The sequence below is a fragment of the Ornithorhynchus anatinus genome, chromosome 6 (genome assembly GCF_004115215.2).
Source record: "Ornithorhynchus anatinus isolate Pmale09 chromosome 6, mOrnAna1.pri.v4, whole genome shotgun sequence".
Lineage (NCBI taxonomy): Eukaryota > Metazoa > Chordata > Mammalia > Monotremata > Ornithorhynchidae > Ornithorhynchus > Ornithorhynchus anatinus.
Genome location: NC_041733.1, coordinates 19,249,041 through 19,267,126, shown reverse-complemented (window position 1 = coordinate 19,267,126; position 18,086 = coordinate 19,249,041). Strand labels below are relative to the sequence as shown.

Sequence of the window (18,086 nt, the reverse complement as noted above, 5' to 3'; positions counted from 1 at the left end):
ACCGGCTGGGCGGCCGGCTCAGTTGGAGGCAGGTTGGTGGTCGGTGGTCGGTGGCCATGGCGAGCTGGGGGCGGCTGGGGGCCCGCGTGGCTCTCACCGCCTCCTATTGCAGCGGGGCCGGGCCGGGCGCTGCAGGAGAACCGGGCTCCGGCTCCCGCCGCCTTCCTCCGCCCTGCGGGAAGCGACCTCCTCCTCCTCCTCCTTCTCCTCCTTCTCCTCCTTCTCCTCCTCCTCGGGCGCGGACCCCGGGGCCCGAAGAGGCTGGGGGAGCCGCCTCCCGCGGCTTCTCCAGCTCCAGCGCCGCCGCTCCCTCCAAGCTGGACAACAAGAGCTTCCTCTGGGCGCGATACACTGAGATGAAGCGGCTGGTGCAGGGTGAGCCTCCCTCCCCCTCCTTCATGCCGGCCCGGGCGTGCGGAGCGCTGCGCTAAACGCGGGGAACGGGGCTGGGCACGGGGTAAGCGCTCCGCAAATAATCATGTTGGTATTTGTTAAGCGCTTACCCTGTGCAGAGCCCTGGCCTAAGCGCTGGGGGAGATACAGGGTCATCAGGTTGGCCCACGTGAGGCTCACCGTCTTCATCGTGGCTCAGTGGAAAGAGCACGGGCTTTGGAGTCCGAGGTCATGGGTTCGAATCCCGGCCCGGCCACTCGTCAGCTGTGGGACTCTGGGCAAGTCACTTCACTTCTCGGTGCCTCAGTGACCTCATCTGTAAAATGGGGATGAAGACTGGGAGCCCCACGTGGGACAACCTGATTCCCCTGTGTCTACTACCCCAGAGCTGAGAACAGTGCTCGGCACATAGTAAGCGCTTCACAAATTCATCCCCATTTTACGGATGAGGTCACTGGGGCGCAGAGAAGTGAAGTGACTTGCCCAAGGTCACACAGCTGACAAGTGGCAGAGCCGGGATGCGAACCCATGTCATCGTTCCCCTCTCCAGACTCTAAGCCCGTCGTGGACAGGGATCGTCTCTCTTTACGAAGCGCTTGGAAAGTGGAAAGAGCCCGGGCTGGGGAGTCAGAGGTCTTGTCAGCTGGGCGGTCTTGTGCAAGGCATTTCATTCATTCAGTTGTATTGAGCGCTTACTATGTGCAGAGCACTGGACTAAGCGCTTGGAATGGACAATTCGGCAACAGATGGAGACCATCCCTGCCCAACGACGGGCTCACAGTCTACACTAGAGAAGCAGCGTGGCGCAGTGGAAAGAGCACGGGCTTTGGAGTCAGAGGTCATGAGTTCGAATCCCAGCTCTGCCACTTGTCAGCTGTGTGACTGTGGGCAAGTCACTTAACTTCTCTGGGCCTCAGTTACCCCATCTGTAAAATGGGGATTAAGACTGTGAGCCCCATGTGGGACAACCTGATTCCCCCGTGTCTCCCCCAGCGCTTAAAACAGTGCTCTGCACATAGTAAGCGCTTAACAAATACCAACATTATTATTATTACACAGGGGAGACAGAGCAGAACAAAAGAGAACAAAACAAAAACAACATACTTCACTTCTCTGGGCCTCAGTGACCTCATCTGGAAAATGGGGATAAAGACTGTGAGCCCCATGTGGGACAACATGATGTTCCTGTATCTGCCCCAGCGCTTAGAACAGTGCTTGGCACATAGTAGGCACTTAACAAATACCAACATTATTATTATTAACAAAAACCATCATTCTTATGATTACTAAGCGCTTGGGAAGTACAATTCAGCAATAGAGACAATCCCTTCCCACCACGGGCTCACTCTCCCCACCCTAATAATACTAATGATGGTATTTGTTTAAGCGCTTACTATGTGCCAGGCACTGTACTAAGCACTGCAATGGATGCAAGGAAATCGGGTTGGACACGGTCCCTGTTCCGAGTGGGGCTCACAGTCTTAGTACTAATGATGGTATTTGTTAAGCACTTACTCTGTGCGAGGCACTGTACTAAGCGCTGCAATGGATGCAAGCAAATCAGGTTGGACACAGCCCCTGTCCCCCATAGGGCTCACGGTCTTAATACTAATGGTATTTGTTAAGCGCTTACTACGTGCCAGGCACTGTACTAAGCACCAGGGGTGGATGCCAGCAAATCGGGTTGGACACGATCCCTGTCCTGTGTGGGGCTCACAGTCTTAATACTAATAATGGTATTTGTTAAGCACTTACTCTGTGCGAAGCACTGTACTGAGAACTCTGCCTGCCGTAATTCTCCCCAGGCGCGAAGGAGTCTATCCATCAGTGGGATTTATTGACCGCCTACTAGGTGCAGAGCACTATACCAAAGGCTTGGGAGAGTACGGTTAGAACAGAATTGGGAAGCAGGTTCCCTTTGCTCCTCTGGCAGAGGAAAATGGCCCTTTCCCTTCACTCTCCACACCCCAATCCCTTCTCCCCCCACCCCAGTCCCTTCTCCCCTCCCTGGACAAAGCCACCAGAACACTCCTTTCTTGGATAGACGGTGCTGGGAATAATAGTAATGATATATGGGGTATTGTTAAGTGCTTACCATGTGCCAAGCTAAGCGCTGGGGTAGATACAAGATAAGCAGGTCCCATATGGGGCTTATAGTCTAAGCAGGAGGAAGAACAGGTTATTGAATCCCCATTTTTGCAGGGAACTGAGACACAGGGAAGTTAAGTTACATATCCAAGGTCACACAGCAGACAAGTAGCAGAGCTGGGATTAGAACTCAGGTTCTCTGACTCCCAGGTCCGTGCAGTTTCCCCTAGGACCCCTCGTAAGGGTGCTGCTTCTTGTAAGGATGGAGAGACTCCCCCCCCTCTTCTCTGCTAGGCCCTTCCTCCGGAATTGGGTTGGGAGGTTGGATAGGCTGGACACAAGAGAGTCTCTCTTCTCTGGAGGGCAGGGGTCATGTCTTTTATTTCTGCTCTGTGTTCCCAAGAACACCCAGTAGACGCTCGCTGAATCCTGCTGATGAGATGAAGAGGGAGAGATTCATTGTCGTATTTATTGAGCACTTAATGTGTGCAGAGCACTGTACTAAGCGCTTGGAAAGTACAATTCAGCAACAAAGAGAGACAATCCCTGCCCATAATTGGCTCACAGTCTACAAGAGGGGGAGACAGACATCAACAACAAATAAACAGGCATCAGTAGCATCAATATAAATAAATAGATTAGCAATATATATGTATATACACATCAGAATAAGTAGAACAGGAATTAATATCAGTAAATAGAATTATAGATATGTACATATACACAAGTGCTGTGGGGAGAAGAGGGGGTAAAGCAAAGGGAGGGAGTCAGGGCGATGGGGAGGAGGGAGAGCTGATAAAAAGAGGGGCTTAGTCTGGGAAGGCCTCCTGGAGGAGGTGAGCCTTCAGGAGGGCTTTGAAGGGGGAAGTGGGATTGGTGGATTTAAAGAGGTGCTCCCCGTTTTAAGATTTTGGGGTTGAAGACTTTGAGAAGTCTTCCCCAACCACCAAGTGAGACTGCATCAAAATCACCACTGAGAGCCTTTTTGGGAAAAAAAAATTGGAGCTGGTCTGTAGTGGGATGGGAAGCTGAAAGAGGTCTGCGTAATAATACATATTCAGCCCAATCCCCAGGTCTTTTCTCCTTTAAATCTGATAAGGCTTCCTTCAGATTACACCTCTTCTTACACAAGACATCACCTTCCAACCTCCAAGATTTCCAATTCCTGCCCCACATTTCCCTAAGGGTTTTTAGGTGGTAGAGGTTAGGTTCAGCAGTACCTAGGTGGCCCCCACTTTTTTGCAGTAAACTCCATTGCCTCTTCCTATTGAATCAGGGGTGGGAAAGAAAAGCATAATCCTCAAATTGATGGGGGTTAGGAAGGAAATAAAGCCCTTCTTTTACGTGTAATTTTGTCCTGTGGGCTGGAGCCCTCCTGCTAAATTTACCTGTTCTGCTGAGGAAAACATCCTGTTTGGGCTGTTCACATGCCAGTAGCATGGTGGCCTTCCTTCAGGGGGAATCCTCACATTGGATAGTCTTTTTAAGCAAATCTTTCACTTGCTTTTGAAGTTAGGGTCAACAGGTGACATTTCTTGGTGACCTTTCATGGTCTGTCCTCCCCCACCTCACCCCCATAGGCTTGTTGGAAATTGAGGGTGAAGGGAGCAAGCCGCTTGCTTCCCCAGGATTTCTGAGTCTGCTTTCCTCATATGTAAAACATATGTGGGCTTTAATGCTGAAATTGTTTATTAGGATCTTTGCAGGGCAAGGATGAGGGATGGTCCCTAGAGAATTGACATTGTCCGCGACAGTGTTATTTTTTTCCCAGTCTGTTGGCTTGTCCAGTGTATTCCCCTCTTTAATCAAATGAGGAAATTGCTTGGTTTTTTCCCTCTCTTGTTTATTTAATCGATAGACAAACCCAAGGTTCCCAGCGTGCTGCATTCTGTCATGGGCAGATGAGGTCTGGAAATAAAAAGCTGGGTTGTGGGAGCGGAAGGGAGTAAGTTTGTAGAAGGGAGGGAATGGAAGGGAAAGTGTGAAACTGCTAAAGGCAAACCAAAGTGCCGGACCCCAGTCAGCAAAGACCCTTCTACCCCAGAGCCCTGAGAAGGGTGAGGGAGTGTTTATGATGTGACTTGAGCATGTAGAGAGACATCTGGGTGCAGGGTTCTCTTCACCGCAAAGCCCAGATTGGCCTGTCTTTTTTCTGGGATGTTTAACTTTCCTGAGAGCTGACGTGGAGTTCCTGCTGCCAGACTTAATTCACAAAAGGGTTCGCTCAGAATCCCCAAACTCAGCTTTCTCATCCCCAACCTGGTGCTCACAGACACCTTCCTCCTTTTTTTTTTTCTTTTTTTCTTTACTTTTTTTCTTTACTTTTGTTTAAATAAAAATGGAGTGATTTGCTGGGTTGTGAAGTTGGGTGGGAGCCAGAGACATGCCGAGGCAAAGTTAGTTACTAGCCTTGGCTACCATTATCTAGTCACGTCAGAGAGGCAGGCAGCTTTTTAGACTGGAAAAATCTGTCCTTGTGAAGCCTGATCTCATCCTGAACAGATTCATTCCTGATTCATGTCTCCGAACCTTTAGCGGTCGAATTTGCACTCAGATTTGCACCCATTATTCACCCCTCAGCCCCTATGTACCTACGTACATATTCGTAGTTTCTTTATTAATGTCTCTCTCCTCCATCAGACTGTAAGCTAATTGTGGGCGGGGAATGTGTCCAACTCTGTTAAATCGGACTCTGCCAAGTGCTTAGCACACTGCTGCACGCACAGAAAGCGCTTGATGAAAATATGATTCATTGGTTGGGTTCCCCGCCACAAGTTGGTAGCCCTTTGCTGAGATAGTTCAGAAAAAGACGTAAATATGTTCAGAAGAGCAGCATAATCAGCTAAGGAGCAGGAGATCAGCTGTTTTTATTAAGTAAATTCTAACATGTTCCTGCCTGATTGTAAGGCTTCATTTTCTTGTATAAATTGCTCATAGCCCCCTGAAGAGATTCTCTGGGTTGACTAGTGCCCCCATGGGTCGGCAGAACTTAAATCAGATAGGTTATCACAGGATCTAGTACTTGTTTTTAACTGATTATCTTTCTTCCTTCATTTGAAAACAAAGGTACAGTTCTGGAAATGTGCTGTGGTGGGAAAGGAGAGCTGCTTCCCATTTACTTTTAACAGTTAAAGTCCCAGAAGTGAAGCAAATTCAATCACTGTAATGGTGTCCTTGTTCAGTTGGACGGCAAACTGAGGCACTATAATTTTTGTCATTCAACAGTTCACTGGTGGAGCTGAGAATGGAACAACATTCTCCTGATCCTCAGCCTAGTTAATATTCTGATCCCTGTCCTGTGCTCCCCCCCCCCATTCATTTGTATTTATTGAGCGCTTACTGTGAGCAGAACAGTGTACTAAGTGCTGGAGGAGAGTACAATACAGTAACAGACAGTTCCTGCCTATAACGACCTTAAGATCTCTAGACTCTAAACTTGTTGTGGGCAGGGAATGTGTCTATCCACCCTGTTGTAGTGTACTATCTCAAGTGCTTAGTACAGTGCTCTGCACACAGCAGGTGCTCAAATACCATTGCCTGATTGATTATTTGATGAGTGGTTCCCTTGGGAAGGGTGTTTTATTATGGGAGTTTGGACTAAGGAACTACTGGTGGTGTGTTACAACCGGATTCTTTTGTGGTATTTAAGGGCTTATTATGTGCCAGGCACTGTACTAAGTGCTGGGGTAGGTATGAGCTAATCAGATTGGATACAGTCCATGTCATTCATTCAATAGAATTTATTGAGTGCTAACTATGTGCAGAGCACTGTACTAAGCGCTTGGAAGGTACAAATTGGTTAACAGATACACAGTCCCTGCCCTTTGATGGGCTTACAGTGTCCCACATGGGGCTCACAGTGTTAATCCCTATTGCATAAATAAGGTAACTGAGACACAAAGAAATCAAGTACATGTCCAGCACACTTCTCACACAACAGACAAGTGGTGGACCTGGGATTAGAACCCAGGCCCTCCGACTCCCAAGTTGTTACAAGCTGTTGGTACCTTACTCTGCAAAATATATATTGGTGCTCCTAAGGGGCTGATGTTTGCTTTTTCTTTAAAGTTCAATGTAAGTTGTCACATTCCCTATATATGGCTCACTTTGCTCAGGATTTTATTAGGCACTCCAAGAGGGAAGTGGTGAAACTGGGACTAGAATCTTCGACTTCCGACTCCCAGGCCTGTGCTCTTTCTACTAGGTCACCCTGCTTTTTGGGGAGGAATCTATAGGGTATAATTAGAAATATATAGAAAATAGTTTTGGGATAGTTGAGTAGCAGGCATTACTACAGTAGAAGGGGTGAGGTGACTTGGGCAAGCTTTTTTACAAGAGATGAGTTTTTAGCAGAGCTTTGAAAGACGAGAGGGATGAGACAGAGCTGAGGTGTGGTGGAAGAAGAGAGCAGGTAGGTTTGGTAGAAACTAATTGATGCGGAGCAGTGAGGCTCATCCTGAATCTTCTTTCTAGCTTCCAGTCTAGAGATGAGCTCATGGTCTAGATGTGTGCTCTCTGCGAGGTGAGTTTGGTGCAAAATATTCTTGAGGAGGACGACTCATTCTTGGCTGAACTCCTTAGACTGGGTTCGGACCAGTACTGCCTGTAGCTCCATCAGCTCCCATTCTGGGGCTTTGCCTGCTGCTATTCTCTGGGGCCACGTCAGCAGCCGTGGAAGTGGGAAATGGCCTCATTGTGGAGATTTAGGCCTTGTCCCACCCCTAGTCACCCAGCTGACCATTGTCAAAGCCCTAGGGCAATAAAGAATGCTGGGCAGATACAAGGCACAGTCGGATGCAGTCCCTGACCCAGTTAGGGCTCAAAGTTTAACAATATCATATATGGGCGATTGATTCCTGAACTAAGGTTGCCTACCTGATTTTTTCCCCAAATTACCCAGGATCGTTTATTCCGTCAACTATAGATGAATAACAGCAGCACATGAATGTGTTTGTCTTTATCTGTCTCCCCCTCTAGATCTTAAAATCTTGGCTCAGTGGAAAGAGCCTGGGCTTCGGAGTCAGAGGTCATGGGTTCGACTCCCGGCTCTTCCACTTGTCAGCTGTGTGACTGTGGGCAAGTCACTTAACTTCTCTGTGCCTCAGTTACCTCATCTGTAAAATGGGGATTAATTGTGAGCCTCACGTGGGACAACCTGATTACGCTGTATCTACTCCAGCGCCTAGAACAGTGCTCTGCACATAGTAAGCACTTAACAAATACCAACATTATTATTAAACTCTTTGTGAGCAGGCAACATGTCTATTGTATTGTACTCTCCCAAGTGCTTAGTACAGTTCTCTGTACTCAGTAAGCACTCAATAAATAACGTTGATTGATTGATTTTATTACCACAATAGCTGACTTTTACTTCACACTGAGAAGCAACGTGGCCTAGTGAATAAAGCTAGGACCTGGGAGTCAGGAAGACCTGGGTTCTAGTCCCAGCTCCACCTTTTGTCTGCTGTGGGTGACCTTGGGCAAGTCGTTTCTCTGTGCCTCAGTTACCTCATCTGTAAAATGGAGGTGAAGATTGTGAACCTCATGTGGGACAGGGACTGTGTCCAACCTGGTTACCTTGTATCCACCTCACACTTGCCTGGCACATAGTAAGTGCTTAACAAATACTGTAAAAAAGAAAAAAGAAATGGACTTGCTGACCCTCCCTGAGGATTCTGCCTGCTGAGCCCCTGCCCCCAGCCTCTCCCACTCCCTCCCCACATCGTGGCTTTTCAAATTGTTCTCTCATTTCCCTGCAGCTCCCACCTTCCCCCAACACCACTCACACCCCTGGAGTGGTGCTAAAGGAGGCTAGCATTGTAGAGTCAAAACCAGTGTGTTTTAAAGTTGAAACAAGCGATGAATATAGACACGTTCATCTTAAACTCTAAACCTCTCAAGTCAAGGACTGCCTGAATACGAGCCCTCCAAAACCTGGTCAGGTTTGTTTTTAGCCTGGCTCAGTCCAGCCTGTAGGCTCAGGACCACCAGGTCTGAACAGAGAAGCAGTGTGGTCTAGTAGATAGAGCACAGGTCCAGGAGTCAGAAGGACTTGGATATAATCCATGCTCCACCACTTGGGTGGGTGACCATAGACAAGTCATTTAATTTCTCTGTGCTTCAGTTACCTCATCTGTAAAATGGGGATTATTACCGTGAGCCTCACGCGGGACATAGACCTTGTCCATCCTGATTAGCTTGTATCTCACCCCGGCGCATAGTACGGGACCTGGCACGTAGTAAACATTTAATAAATATCTAAATAAATAAATACATAAAATCTGTGGGCTTCGCCATTCTGCCTCTCCTGAAATTGTCATTTACTGAGTCCTCTTTACCCACTTCTCACATGTTATTATTCATCACCAGAAAATGAGGGCTTCTTAAGGGCTTCCAGAAATCTTAACAGCATAGCCTGCAATTTAGAGAAAATGGATTTAATCCAACAGTTCCTGGCTGTAAATGACCCTTTCATGCAGCTGGAAGGCAGTTTGTTCCTTCTCCTCTGCCCTCCCCACCCACCATTCCCTATTCTTTCCCTGGCCTCCATTCTTCCAGCACTATTTATTCTTGAGCGGCTCCGTTGTTCTGATTGACCCAAGAGTTGCTGGTTGGATTCAGGCCCAAAGAAGGACAGCCCAGAAAGTTTGTTTTCAAGCTTGAGCTTTGGGGCCTGAGGAAGATATGCTTAGTTGACAGTTCATTTATTTAAAAAAAAAAAGGTATTTGCCAAGTGCTATGTGCCAGGCACTGTACTAGCACTGGGGTTGAATCTGGTTACTCAGATTGGACATAGTCCATGTCCCACGTGGAGCTTACAGTCTTAAGCCCCATTTTACAATTGAGGTAACAGGCACAGAGAAGTTGTATGATTTGCCCAAGGTCATCCAGCAAACAGGTGGCAGAGCCAGGATTAGAACCCAGGTTCTTCTGACTTCCAGGCCCGTGCTCTATCTACTAGAACAGAGAAGCAGCGTGGCTCAGTGGAAAAAGCACGGGCCTTGGAGTCAGAGGTCATGAGTTCGAATCCCAGCTCTGCCACTTGTCAGCTGTGTGACTGTGGGCGAGTCACTTAACTTCTCTGTGCCTCAGTTACCTCATCTGTAAAATGGGGATGAAGACTGTGAGCCCCATGTGGGACAACCTGATTCCCCTGTGTCTACCCCAGCGCTTAGAACAGTGCTCTGCACATAGTAAGCGCTTAACAAATACCAACATTATTATTACTAGACCACACTGCTCTCTCACTGACTGAAGGTTGACTTTGCAACGTCTGCCTTTCAAAGATTTGAGATTTCCTGGTAGAATGGAGCAAAGAGTGCTCATGGTCAGTTAGGTCAACCAAATTCAGCCTCCTAATTAATTTTCAATTACTTTTCACAAGGATCTTACTAATCCTATATCCCTTTTTCTCAGCAGCCAGTGGTGCTCCTCCTTTGAAGTTCTCAGTTTGCACAGGCATTGGGAAAGCAATTGCTTACTTCAGATTACATTTTATCATGCTTCAACAATGCTGGAAGTCTCTGGGTAGTCTGGGTGGGAGAGGAGTGTTTTTGTTTTTTTCTTTTATCAAGATACAAGAGAGATTATTGGTCTTCCTAGACATCAACCATGGCACCTGATTGCACACAACAATGTTAGTGGATGTTCCAGATGTTTTCAAGGAGAGATTTAGAAAGCATTTATGTTGGCGTCTTATTTATTAATGAAGGGTGTCAGACACTTCAGCCAAGTGGTAGTGAGGTACCTTTTCTATTTGGAGCGTTCAGCACAGACTGGAGCCAGCATTTGCGTTAAAGTTCCATTTCTTCCATCCCTTGAAGTAAGAGGATGTGTAGAAAGCCTTTGCCAATGACGCAGGGAACCCAGGATAAGACCCCGACCTAAGAAAGATGACTCATTTTGGAGGCAGTATTTCCTGGCACAAATTGCCTAACGGGAAAGCGGCTGAGATTTGATAGGGAGCTCAGAGAGCTAAAGTATTGCTTAAAGTCGTAATTGTAAAATGTCAGGGATTGACCAAGGCCAGGAATATTACCTAATTTATATTAATGTCTGTCTCCCCCTTTAGACTGTAAGCTTGTTATGGGCAGAGAATGCGTCTGTTATTGTGTCATACTCTCCTACGTTTTTAGTACAGTGCTGTGCACACAGTAAGTGCTCAATAAATACGGTCGATTGATTAATATTCTCCGGCCTTCATGGTTCTGCCCTTCACTGCAAAACTGGTCTGCAGATTAGCTTTTGATTCCCCACCCCCTTCCACTGTTCTGAAGTGAGACAACCTGATTACCTTATATCTACCCCAGAGCTTAGAATGGTGCTTGGCACCAAGTAAGCGCTCAGCAAATACCATAATTATCAGCGCTTAGTACAGTGTCTGGCACATAGTAAACGCTTAATAAATGCCATTATTATTATAAAGAACTCGAGTTCTGTTCCCAGATGCTGGAGTTTTCCTTGTTTGCTGTTTGACTTTAGGCAAGCTACCGGGTCAGGGAATGCTTCGACGAACTCTGTTATACTGTACTCCCCCAAGCGCTTAGTGCAGTGCTCTGCACACAATAAGCACTCAATACATATGATGGATTGTGATGCCTTTATTTTTAGCTCGTAAGACCAACCCTTGGACTTTCTGGTATAAGGCACATTTGGCAGTGGGTGGTAAATAGATTATAATTTATTATTTAGTAATTTAATGCTACTCATATGATAGGCACTGTTCTAAGCACTGGGGTAGGTACAAGCTAATCAGGTTGGACATTGTCCGTGCCCTACAGAGGCCTCACAGTCATAATCCCCATTTTACAGATGAAGTAACTGAGGCAGAGAGAAGCTAAGTGACTTGCCCAAGGCCACAGAGAAGACAATTTGGTATCCACAGGTAGCTTTCGGACCCTGTGTCTCTGCTCTGGATGGGTGTTTTAACTTCTCAATGCCTCCCTTCCAATCTTGCCTCGGTTTTGTGCCTCCAGACCTGCTTCCTCCAGGGGTTTGTAATCTTTTGAACCCATCCACCATCTATGCCAACAATGAGGTGTGCCTGGGCGACATCGAGATCTACGGCTTTGACTACGATTACACTTTGGCCCTGTACTCCAACGCCCTCCATTCCATGATCTACAACACAGCCCGCGACATCCTGGTGGAACAGTACAAGGTAAGCAAGCTTCCCCCTGCCTGGGCTGGTCTCCTGGGGAAAAGCTGGCCTTTACAGAGGAGTTTTGCATCAAACCTCTCTGAAGAAGGATGGGTTTGGGGTTCTCTTTCTTTGTCCTTGAGGCGACTTCTGCCTTCAGGCGACATGGATGCTTAGCTGGGGAGACGAGAGGGGTGAGGTTCTCTTGGGGTTATGAATTTCAGAGCTGCAGATCCAGCTCTTGACTCTGCCTGCAAGTCACTGGGGAGGGGCAGATGACTCCCTCAAGAACAAGTGTAGCTTCCCCTGTCTGTAACATATTTTAATGCCTGTCACCTTCTAAAGATATCAGAGATCATGTCTCCCATCTCTGTAATGCATTCTCTCAAGCACTTAGTACAGTGCTCTGCACACAGTAAGCACTCAAATACCATTAATGTCCATGTCCCCCTCTAGAATATAAGCTTGTTGTGGGCAGGGATCTTATCCAGTAATTCTTTTGTGTTGTACTCTCCAAGCACTTAGTGCACGCTCTGTATGCAGTAAGTGCTCAATAAATACCACTTACTGATTGAAAACCTCTCCCTTTCCAAACCCTCTGCTAATAATTGTTCCCTTCTTTCCTCATTTGTTTTCCAGTATCCCGAGGGGATCCGCAAGTATGACTACTTGCCTAACTTTGCCATCCGAGGACTGCACTATGACATTCCCAAGGTAAGGCTTCTCTGATCATCTAACAATCTAACTCTCTTTGCCCTAAAAAACACTGGGATAGTTATGGGAAGAGGTAGCGGAATTAGGCCAAGACTCAAGGGACAGTTTCCTAGAAGAATTGACCTGTAGACTGGAAACTCTCTCCCTATTCTGGAAGCTCACCCTCTATTCTGGAAGTTCGCCATCTAGACTGGAAGCTCACCCTCTCTAGACTGGAAGCTCTCCCTCTAGATTGGAAACTCACCCTCTTGTCGGAAAGCTCGCCCTCTCATCTGGAAGCTTACCCTCAGACTGGAAGCTCTCCGTCTAGACTGTGAGCTCCTTATGGGCAAGGAACGTAACTACCAACTCTGTTAAACTGTACTCTCACAAGCACTCGGTACTGTGCTCTGCACACAGTAAGTGCTCAATTAATGCTATTGATTGATTTCTTCCTTACCCAGCTATGATTCCTATTTGAGGATAGCACCACAGGTGGAGAAGGCGTTCCCTCAGGTTGCCAGGATGGTTGGAAAGGCTGATGCAGGGTGGACCATCCCGGCCCCACCTTTTCCCAGAACTAGAAACCAGAACCAATCCAGTCTCTTTATGCTTTACATGTTAGTTGCTGTGGTGCCCGGTGCTGTTTTCTTCTTGGTCTCTTTTTGAAGTTTTTGTTTCGTTTTGGGTTTTTTATGGTATCTTTAAGTGCTTACCATGTGCCAAACACTATGCTGAGCACTGGGGTAGATATAAACTAATCAGGTTGGACACAGCCCCTGTCCCACATGGGGCTCACAATCGTAATCCCTATTTTACAGATGAGGTAACTGAAGCCCAGAGACGTTAAGTGACCTGCCCAAGGTCACCACACAGAAGACAAGTGACAGAGCTGAGATTAGAACCCATGACCTTCTGACTCCCAGGCCTCTGCTCTATCCATTAAGCCATGCTGCTTCTCTTCATGTCCTGGATTTCTTATATGCACAGCCAAAGGGATTCACTATGTGCAATCTTTCTAATGCTTTCTCCCCTTCTCTCTGCCTGTTCTTGGGGCTGTTCCAGGGCTTGCTGATGAAGATTGATGCCTTCCATTACATCCAGATGGGTACTGTGTATAGGTGAGTGTTTCAGCAACAACCGATCCTTGTGTTTTTTCAATCGTAAAACACGGGAAGGGCATTTTTCTGTGTGTCCATGTGACTGGTTCAGGTGTGTCCTAACAGCATTGTAGATCCATGATTTGTTTGTTGCAAGCTTCGGGGCTAGGGACACCCAAGAGAAGATTCTCACTTTTACTTAGACTGGAAGCCCCTTGTGGCACAGGGACTGTATCCAACCTCATTAACTTATAGCTACCCCAGCGCTTAGAACAGTGTTTGACACATAGTCAACTCTTAATAAATACGACAGTAATAATAAACTGAGGGCAGCAGTTATGTTCTCTTGCTATCCTTACCAGTTTAGTGTATAAGAAGAGGTATGCTATTTTGTCTGTGTACCTTATATTCATGACCCAGAGACACTTTGGTCTGACTAGTTTCTCATCCCGATTCCACTGGCTTTATTATTCTTGGGGCCAAGAGATACCTTTCAGCCAGCCGGTCAGTCTGCCATCCCAAAAGCTTGAGGCTTTTTGTGGGTGAGTTTCAAGTCTCCGACGGGTAGAGCCTGGTGGAATCTAGGGGTGACATTTTTAATCAGTCAGTCACTCAGTGGTATTTATTGAGCGCTTACTGTGTGCAGAGCACTGTGTAAAGCGCTTCGGGGAGCACGGTACAACAGAATTGGTAAACACGCTCCCTGCCCACAAGGAGCTTCCAGTCAAGAGGGGGAGACCTACGTGAGTATGAAAAAATAAAAGTTAGGATATGAACATGAGTGGTGTGGGGCTGAGGGTGGGGTGGATACCAACTCCTTTTACTGCTGGAAGGGGCAGGGTGGTAGGGGGGGCGCGTTCCCTAGGCATTTGCCCTCCGGTCCCCAGCTCTCCACCTCCTGGGGCCACCCCCAACCCATCCCCGCCACCCAGCTGAGCAGAAGCCCAGGGGCCAAACAGTGAGATCTCCAGAACCAGCAGTGCCCTGTCCCTCCCTGGAGACAGGTATGGGACCCTGTTCTACCCTGTGGGCCACTGCAGCCTAAGCTAGGAATTCTGCTCCTGCTCTCCTCCTCCCCCTGGCCCTAGAGGAACTCTTCCTCCGGGCCGGAGCTTGTTTGTGGGGGTGGTGTATGCCAGTGGTGACACTTTGCAGGATGTACTATTGCTTTGCCCACCACCTCTCCTTCCTGCCCAGAAAACAAGACAACAATTTCTAGAGAGCACTGATGGTATATATTGGTCATCCTCCCTACTATCCCTTCCCATGATCTGTCATTCCACCCCCGCCACCATCGTTGCTGTTTTTTTTCAAGTGGTATTTAAGTGTTTATTATGTGCCAGGCACTGTACTAAACGCTGGGGTAGATACAAGTTAATCAGATTGGGACAGAGTCCAAGTCCCATGTGAGGCTCAAGTCTTAATCCCAATTTTACAGATGAGGTAACTGAGGCTTGACCAAGGTGAAACAGCAGACAAGTGGCAGAGCCGGGATTAGGACCCAGGTCCTTCTGACTCCCAGGCCCATGCTCTATCCACTAGGCCACACTGCTTATCTAATGGTATTTACTATCCACTTACTGTGTGCCGGGGGACTCTACTAAGCTCTGAGGTAGATACAAGGTAATTTGGTTGGACACAGTTCCTGTCCCACATGGGGCTCACAGTCTTAATCCCCATTTTACCTATGAGGTAACTAAGTCTCAGAGAAGTGACTTGCCTAAGGTCACCTGACAGACAAGTGGTGGAACCGGGATTAGAATGCAGGTCCTCCAACACCTAGGCCCGTGCTCTTTCCACTAGGCTACGCTGCTTCTCCCTCTTCTTGAGGATCAGTTCCACTAACCCTCTGCTGCCTCTCCCCATCTCTCCTAGGGGCCTGAAGCCAGTTCCCGATGAGGAGGTGACTGACCTGTATCAGGGAACACACCATATCCCTCTGCATCAGGTCAGCGGGTTCTATGGCAAGGTGAGTGTGGCGAGGAGACTAGGGGACTTGGTCCACACATAAGATGGTAGAACAAACCTGTTCCCCAAATCCCAAACCCATAGGCCACTTCTGGGCAGATGGCAGGCCCTCCATCAAACCTAGAGATTGATTAAATGATGGCCGGAGGCCTCACTACGTCCTACACTAACAAACTCCAGGGAGAGAGATTGGGTTTGAGCTTCCTTGGCAAGGTTGATCTCTGCCTCCAGCCGAGACCGGCAGGGAATGCCGATTGGACCTGAGGTGACGGATCTTAAACACGGCACTGCCAATGGTTGAGCTCACCGGGCATGGTGATTTTTGACTTAGAAAAGGTGTGAACTGCAGAAGAAATCTGTAGATCATTTTCATTCTTTTCAGAAAACGGTCGGTAACTGCAGCTGGAGTGGAAATGTGGGGCCGGGGAAGTGGGTGAAAGGGTGGCTGCCTGGGCCGCTTCTTTCCTGCCGGCCACCTGGCCTGGAAAATCAGGAGAATCAGCTGGGCTTTTGCGGGGGACTAGGGAAGGCAAGGATCTGGTTTTCCTGACCCGGGACTCAGCCTGCTGGCGACATCACTATGAAAACCGTCTGCGGGACCAGGAGGAGAAAGAAACGCCCAACCTCACTTCCCTTCTCTCTCAGGGGCCAGCAGTGAAGCAGTTCATGGACATCTTCTCCCTCCCAGAGATGACCCTCCTTGCCGTGGCCAATGACTTTTTCATCACCAATGACATCGACTATGACCCAATCCACCTCTACAAGGATGTCACGGTGAGGTTTGCGGTCTGTAGCTGAGAAATTGACCCCGATTGGTATCTGTGCTCCAGAGTAACATTGGTAACAGTCTGGAGTTCAGGCTCTCTTGGCTTTTATCTCTTCCCCTCTTTCCCCAGACAGGCTGTTGATCCACTGGCAAACTCTGAAGGTCTGGTGCAATATCATCAGCCCGCTAGATCAGTTTTTCAGCAAAGGGCAGTCAGCAAACGATGAAGCCCTCGTGTTACTCAGTGTTTCACTTCCCCAAATTCTTGACCTTTGTAGGGTAACTTTCTGCCTGGTGTTAAAGGAGGATCTGCTTCTGGGCTGGAAGAGGAGTCCCAAACCCCACAGAGAGGGGCAGGAGGGTTGGCTGAAAAAACCTTCCCCTCACCGCCAGTAGAACTTACCTTTACTCTTAGTCACTCAGTTAACCATTTTACAACCGGATGGGGCCAAAGGAGATAGGCCTGTGGTTGGAGAGGAATGTGATTAAAGGTGAGAGTTGACTGTCCCAGATAGGCCTGTGGTTGGAGAGGAATGTGATTAAAGGTGAGAGTTGACTGTCCCACCAAAAACAGCGTTCCTCCCCCGTGCCCCCCCCCAACCCCACCACTGCTCTTTTTTTTAATGGTATTTAAGTACTTACTGGGGGCCAGGCACTGTCCTAAATGCTTGTGCAGATACAAGATGCACTCTTTGTTCGTCCCTCTCCCCAGAGGAAGGTGAGGCAGTTCAGCAACCCAGCCAAAAGATCCTGGCTCCGCCACTTGTCTGTTGTGTGACGTTGGGCAAATCACTTCACTTCTCTGGGCCTCAGCTACTGCATCTGTAAAATGGGGATTAATAATAATGTTCGTATTTGTTAAGTGCTTACTATGTGTCAAGGACTGTTCTAAGCACTGGGGGAGATACAAGGTCATCAGGTTGTCCCACATGGGGCTCACAGTCTTAAGCCCCATTTTACAGATGAGGTAAGTGAGGCCCAGAGAAGTGAAATGACTTGCCCGAAGTCACACAGCTGACAAGTGGTGGAGCTGGGATTAGAACCCATGACTTCTGACTCCCAAACCCGTGCTCTTTCCACTGAGCCACACTAAAGAATGTGAGCCCCATGTGGCACAAGGACTTTGTCCAACCAGATTTGCTTATATCCACCGCAGCGCTTATTACGGTGCCTGTTACAAAGTAAGTGCTTGACCAATACCAGAATTATTATTACTATTATTTAGGACAGTCCTTGGTTTCTAGAAAGGAATCTAGTCTGTGCGGGCCAAGTGGGTTTGGAATAAATTTGGTTCTGCAAACTTCACGGGCCACGGATGGAATGAAAGCTTCCTCAGGACCAGATGCCCTAATGTGTCTGTGACAGCTGTTGGGAAATGGTTGCTTTTTCCTTCTTCCCTTCCCTGCTTTTTCCTGGGTGTTTGCATGTCTTCGAATCCTTTGGGACAACCAGGGGTGGTGAGGGGCGCAAGCTGAGAGCTCTTATGTAGCTACTTTTAGGACGCGATCTTCTTTGTAGAGGAACTACATGGTAGTTGTTGCATTCGAGGTCACTGGAATTGTGTGTTTTTTCCTTCTTGTGCCACCAAGAGAAAAAGAACAGGCTGTTCTGTTTGAGAGAAGCAGAGTCCTTGATGGGAGGCAGCAGTTATCTCTCTCTGAGCAGCTGCGGGGAGCCGTCAAGCAAGTAGTTAGTGGGCCACTAGCCTCCCAACAGCCCAGGAGGGGGTGACGTAAAACTAACTGGCCTTTAGTTGTCAGGAGCTCCTGATAACATCCCTTAAACAGCTGGAGCTCTGATAAGCAAGCCCCTCCCCTGTAAATCAGGCTCCATGCTAAGCTTCCTGGGGGAAAGGGGGTCCACTTTGCCCTTCCAGTTTCTAGGTAAGGTCCAAGCTAGGCAAACACTGGAAGGAAGTGGCTAGTTTGGGCTGCTGGGG

At 48.0% G+C, this 18,086-nt stretch overlaps 1 protein-coding gene across 1 annotated transcript in view; it reads left to right on the top strand.

Annotated features, from left to right (window-relative positions):
* LOC100077163 (5'-nucleotidase domain-containing protein 2-like) overlaps positions 1–18,086 on the top strand; it is a 37,725-nt gene continuing 19,639 nt past the window's right edge. The window contains exons 1-6 of the mRNA XM_029067552.2: positions 1–375; positions 11,457–11,641; positions 12,260–12,334; positions 13,379–13,434; positions 15,289–15,382; positions 16,027–16,155. Coding sequence (XP_028923385.1) covers positions 57–375; positions 11,457–11,641; positions 12,260–12,334; positions 13,379–13,434; positions 15,289–15,382; positions 16,027–16,155 — 858 coding nt within the window. The 5' untranslated portion in view covers positions 1–56. The remainder of the gene's footprint in view (positions 376–11,456; positions 11,642–12,259; positions 12,335–13,378; positions 13,435–15,288; positions 15,383–16,026; positions 16,156–18,086) is intronic.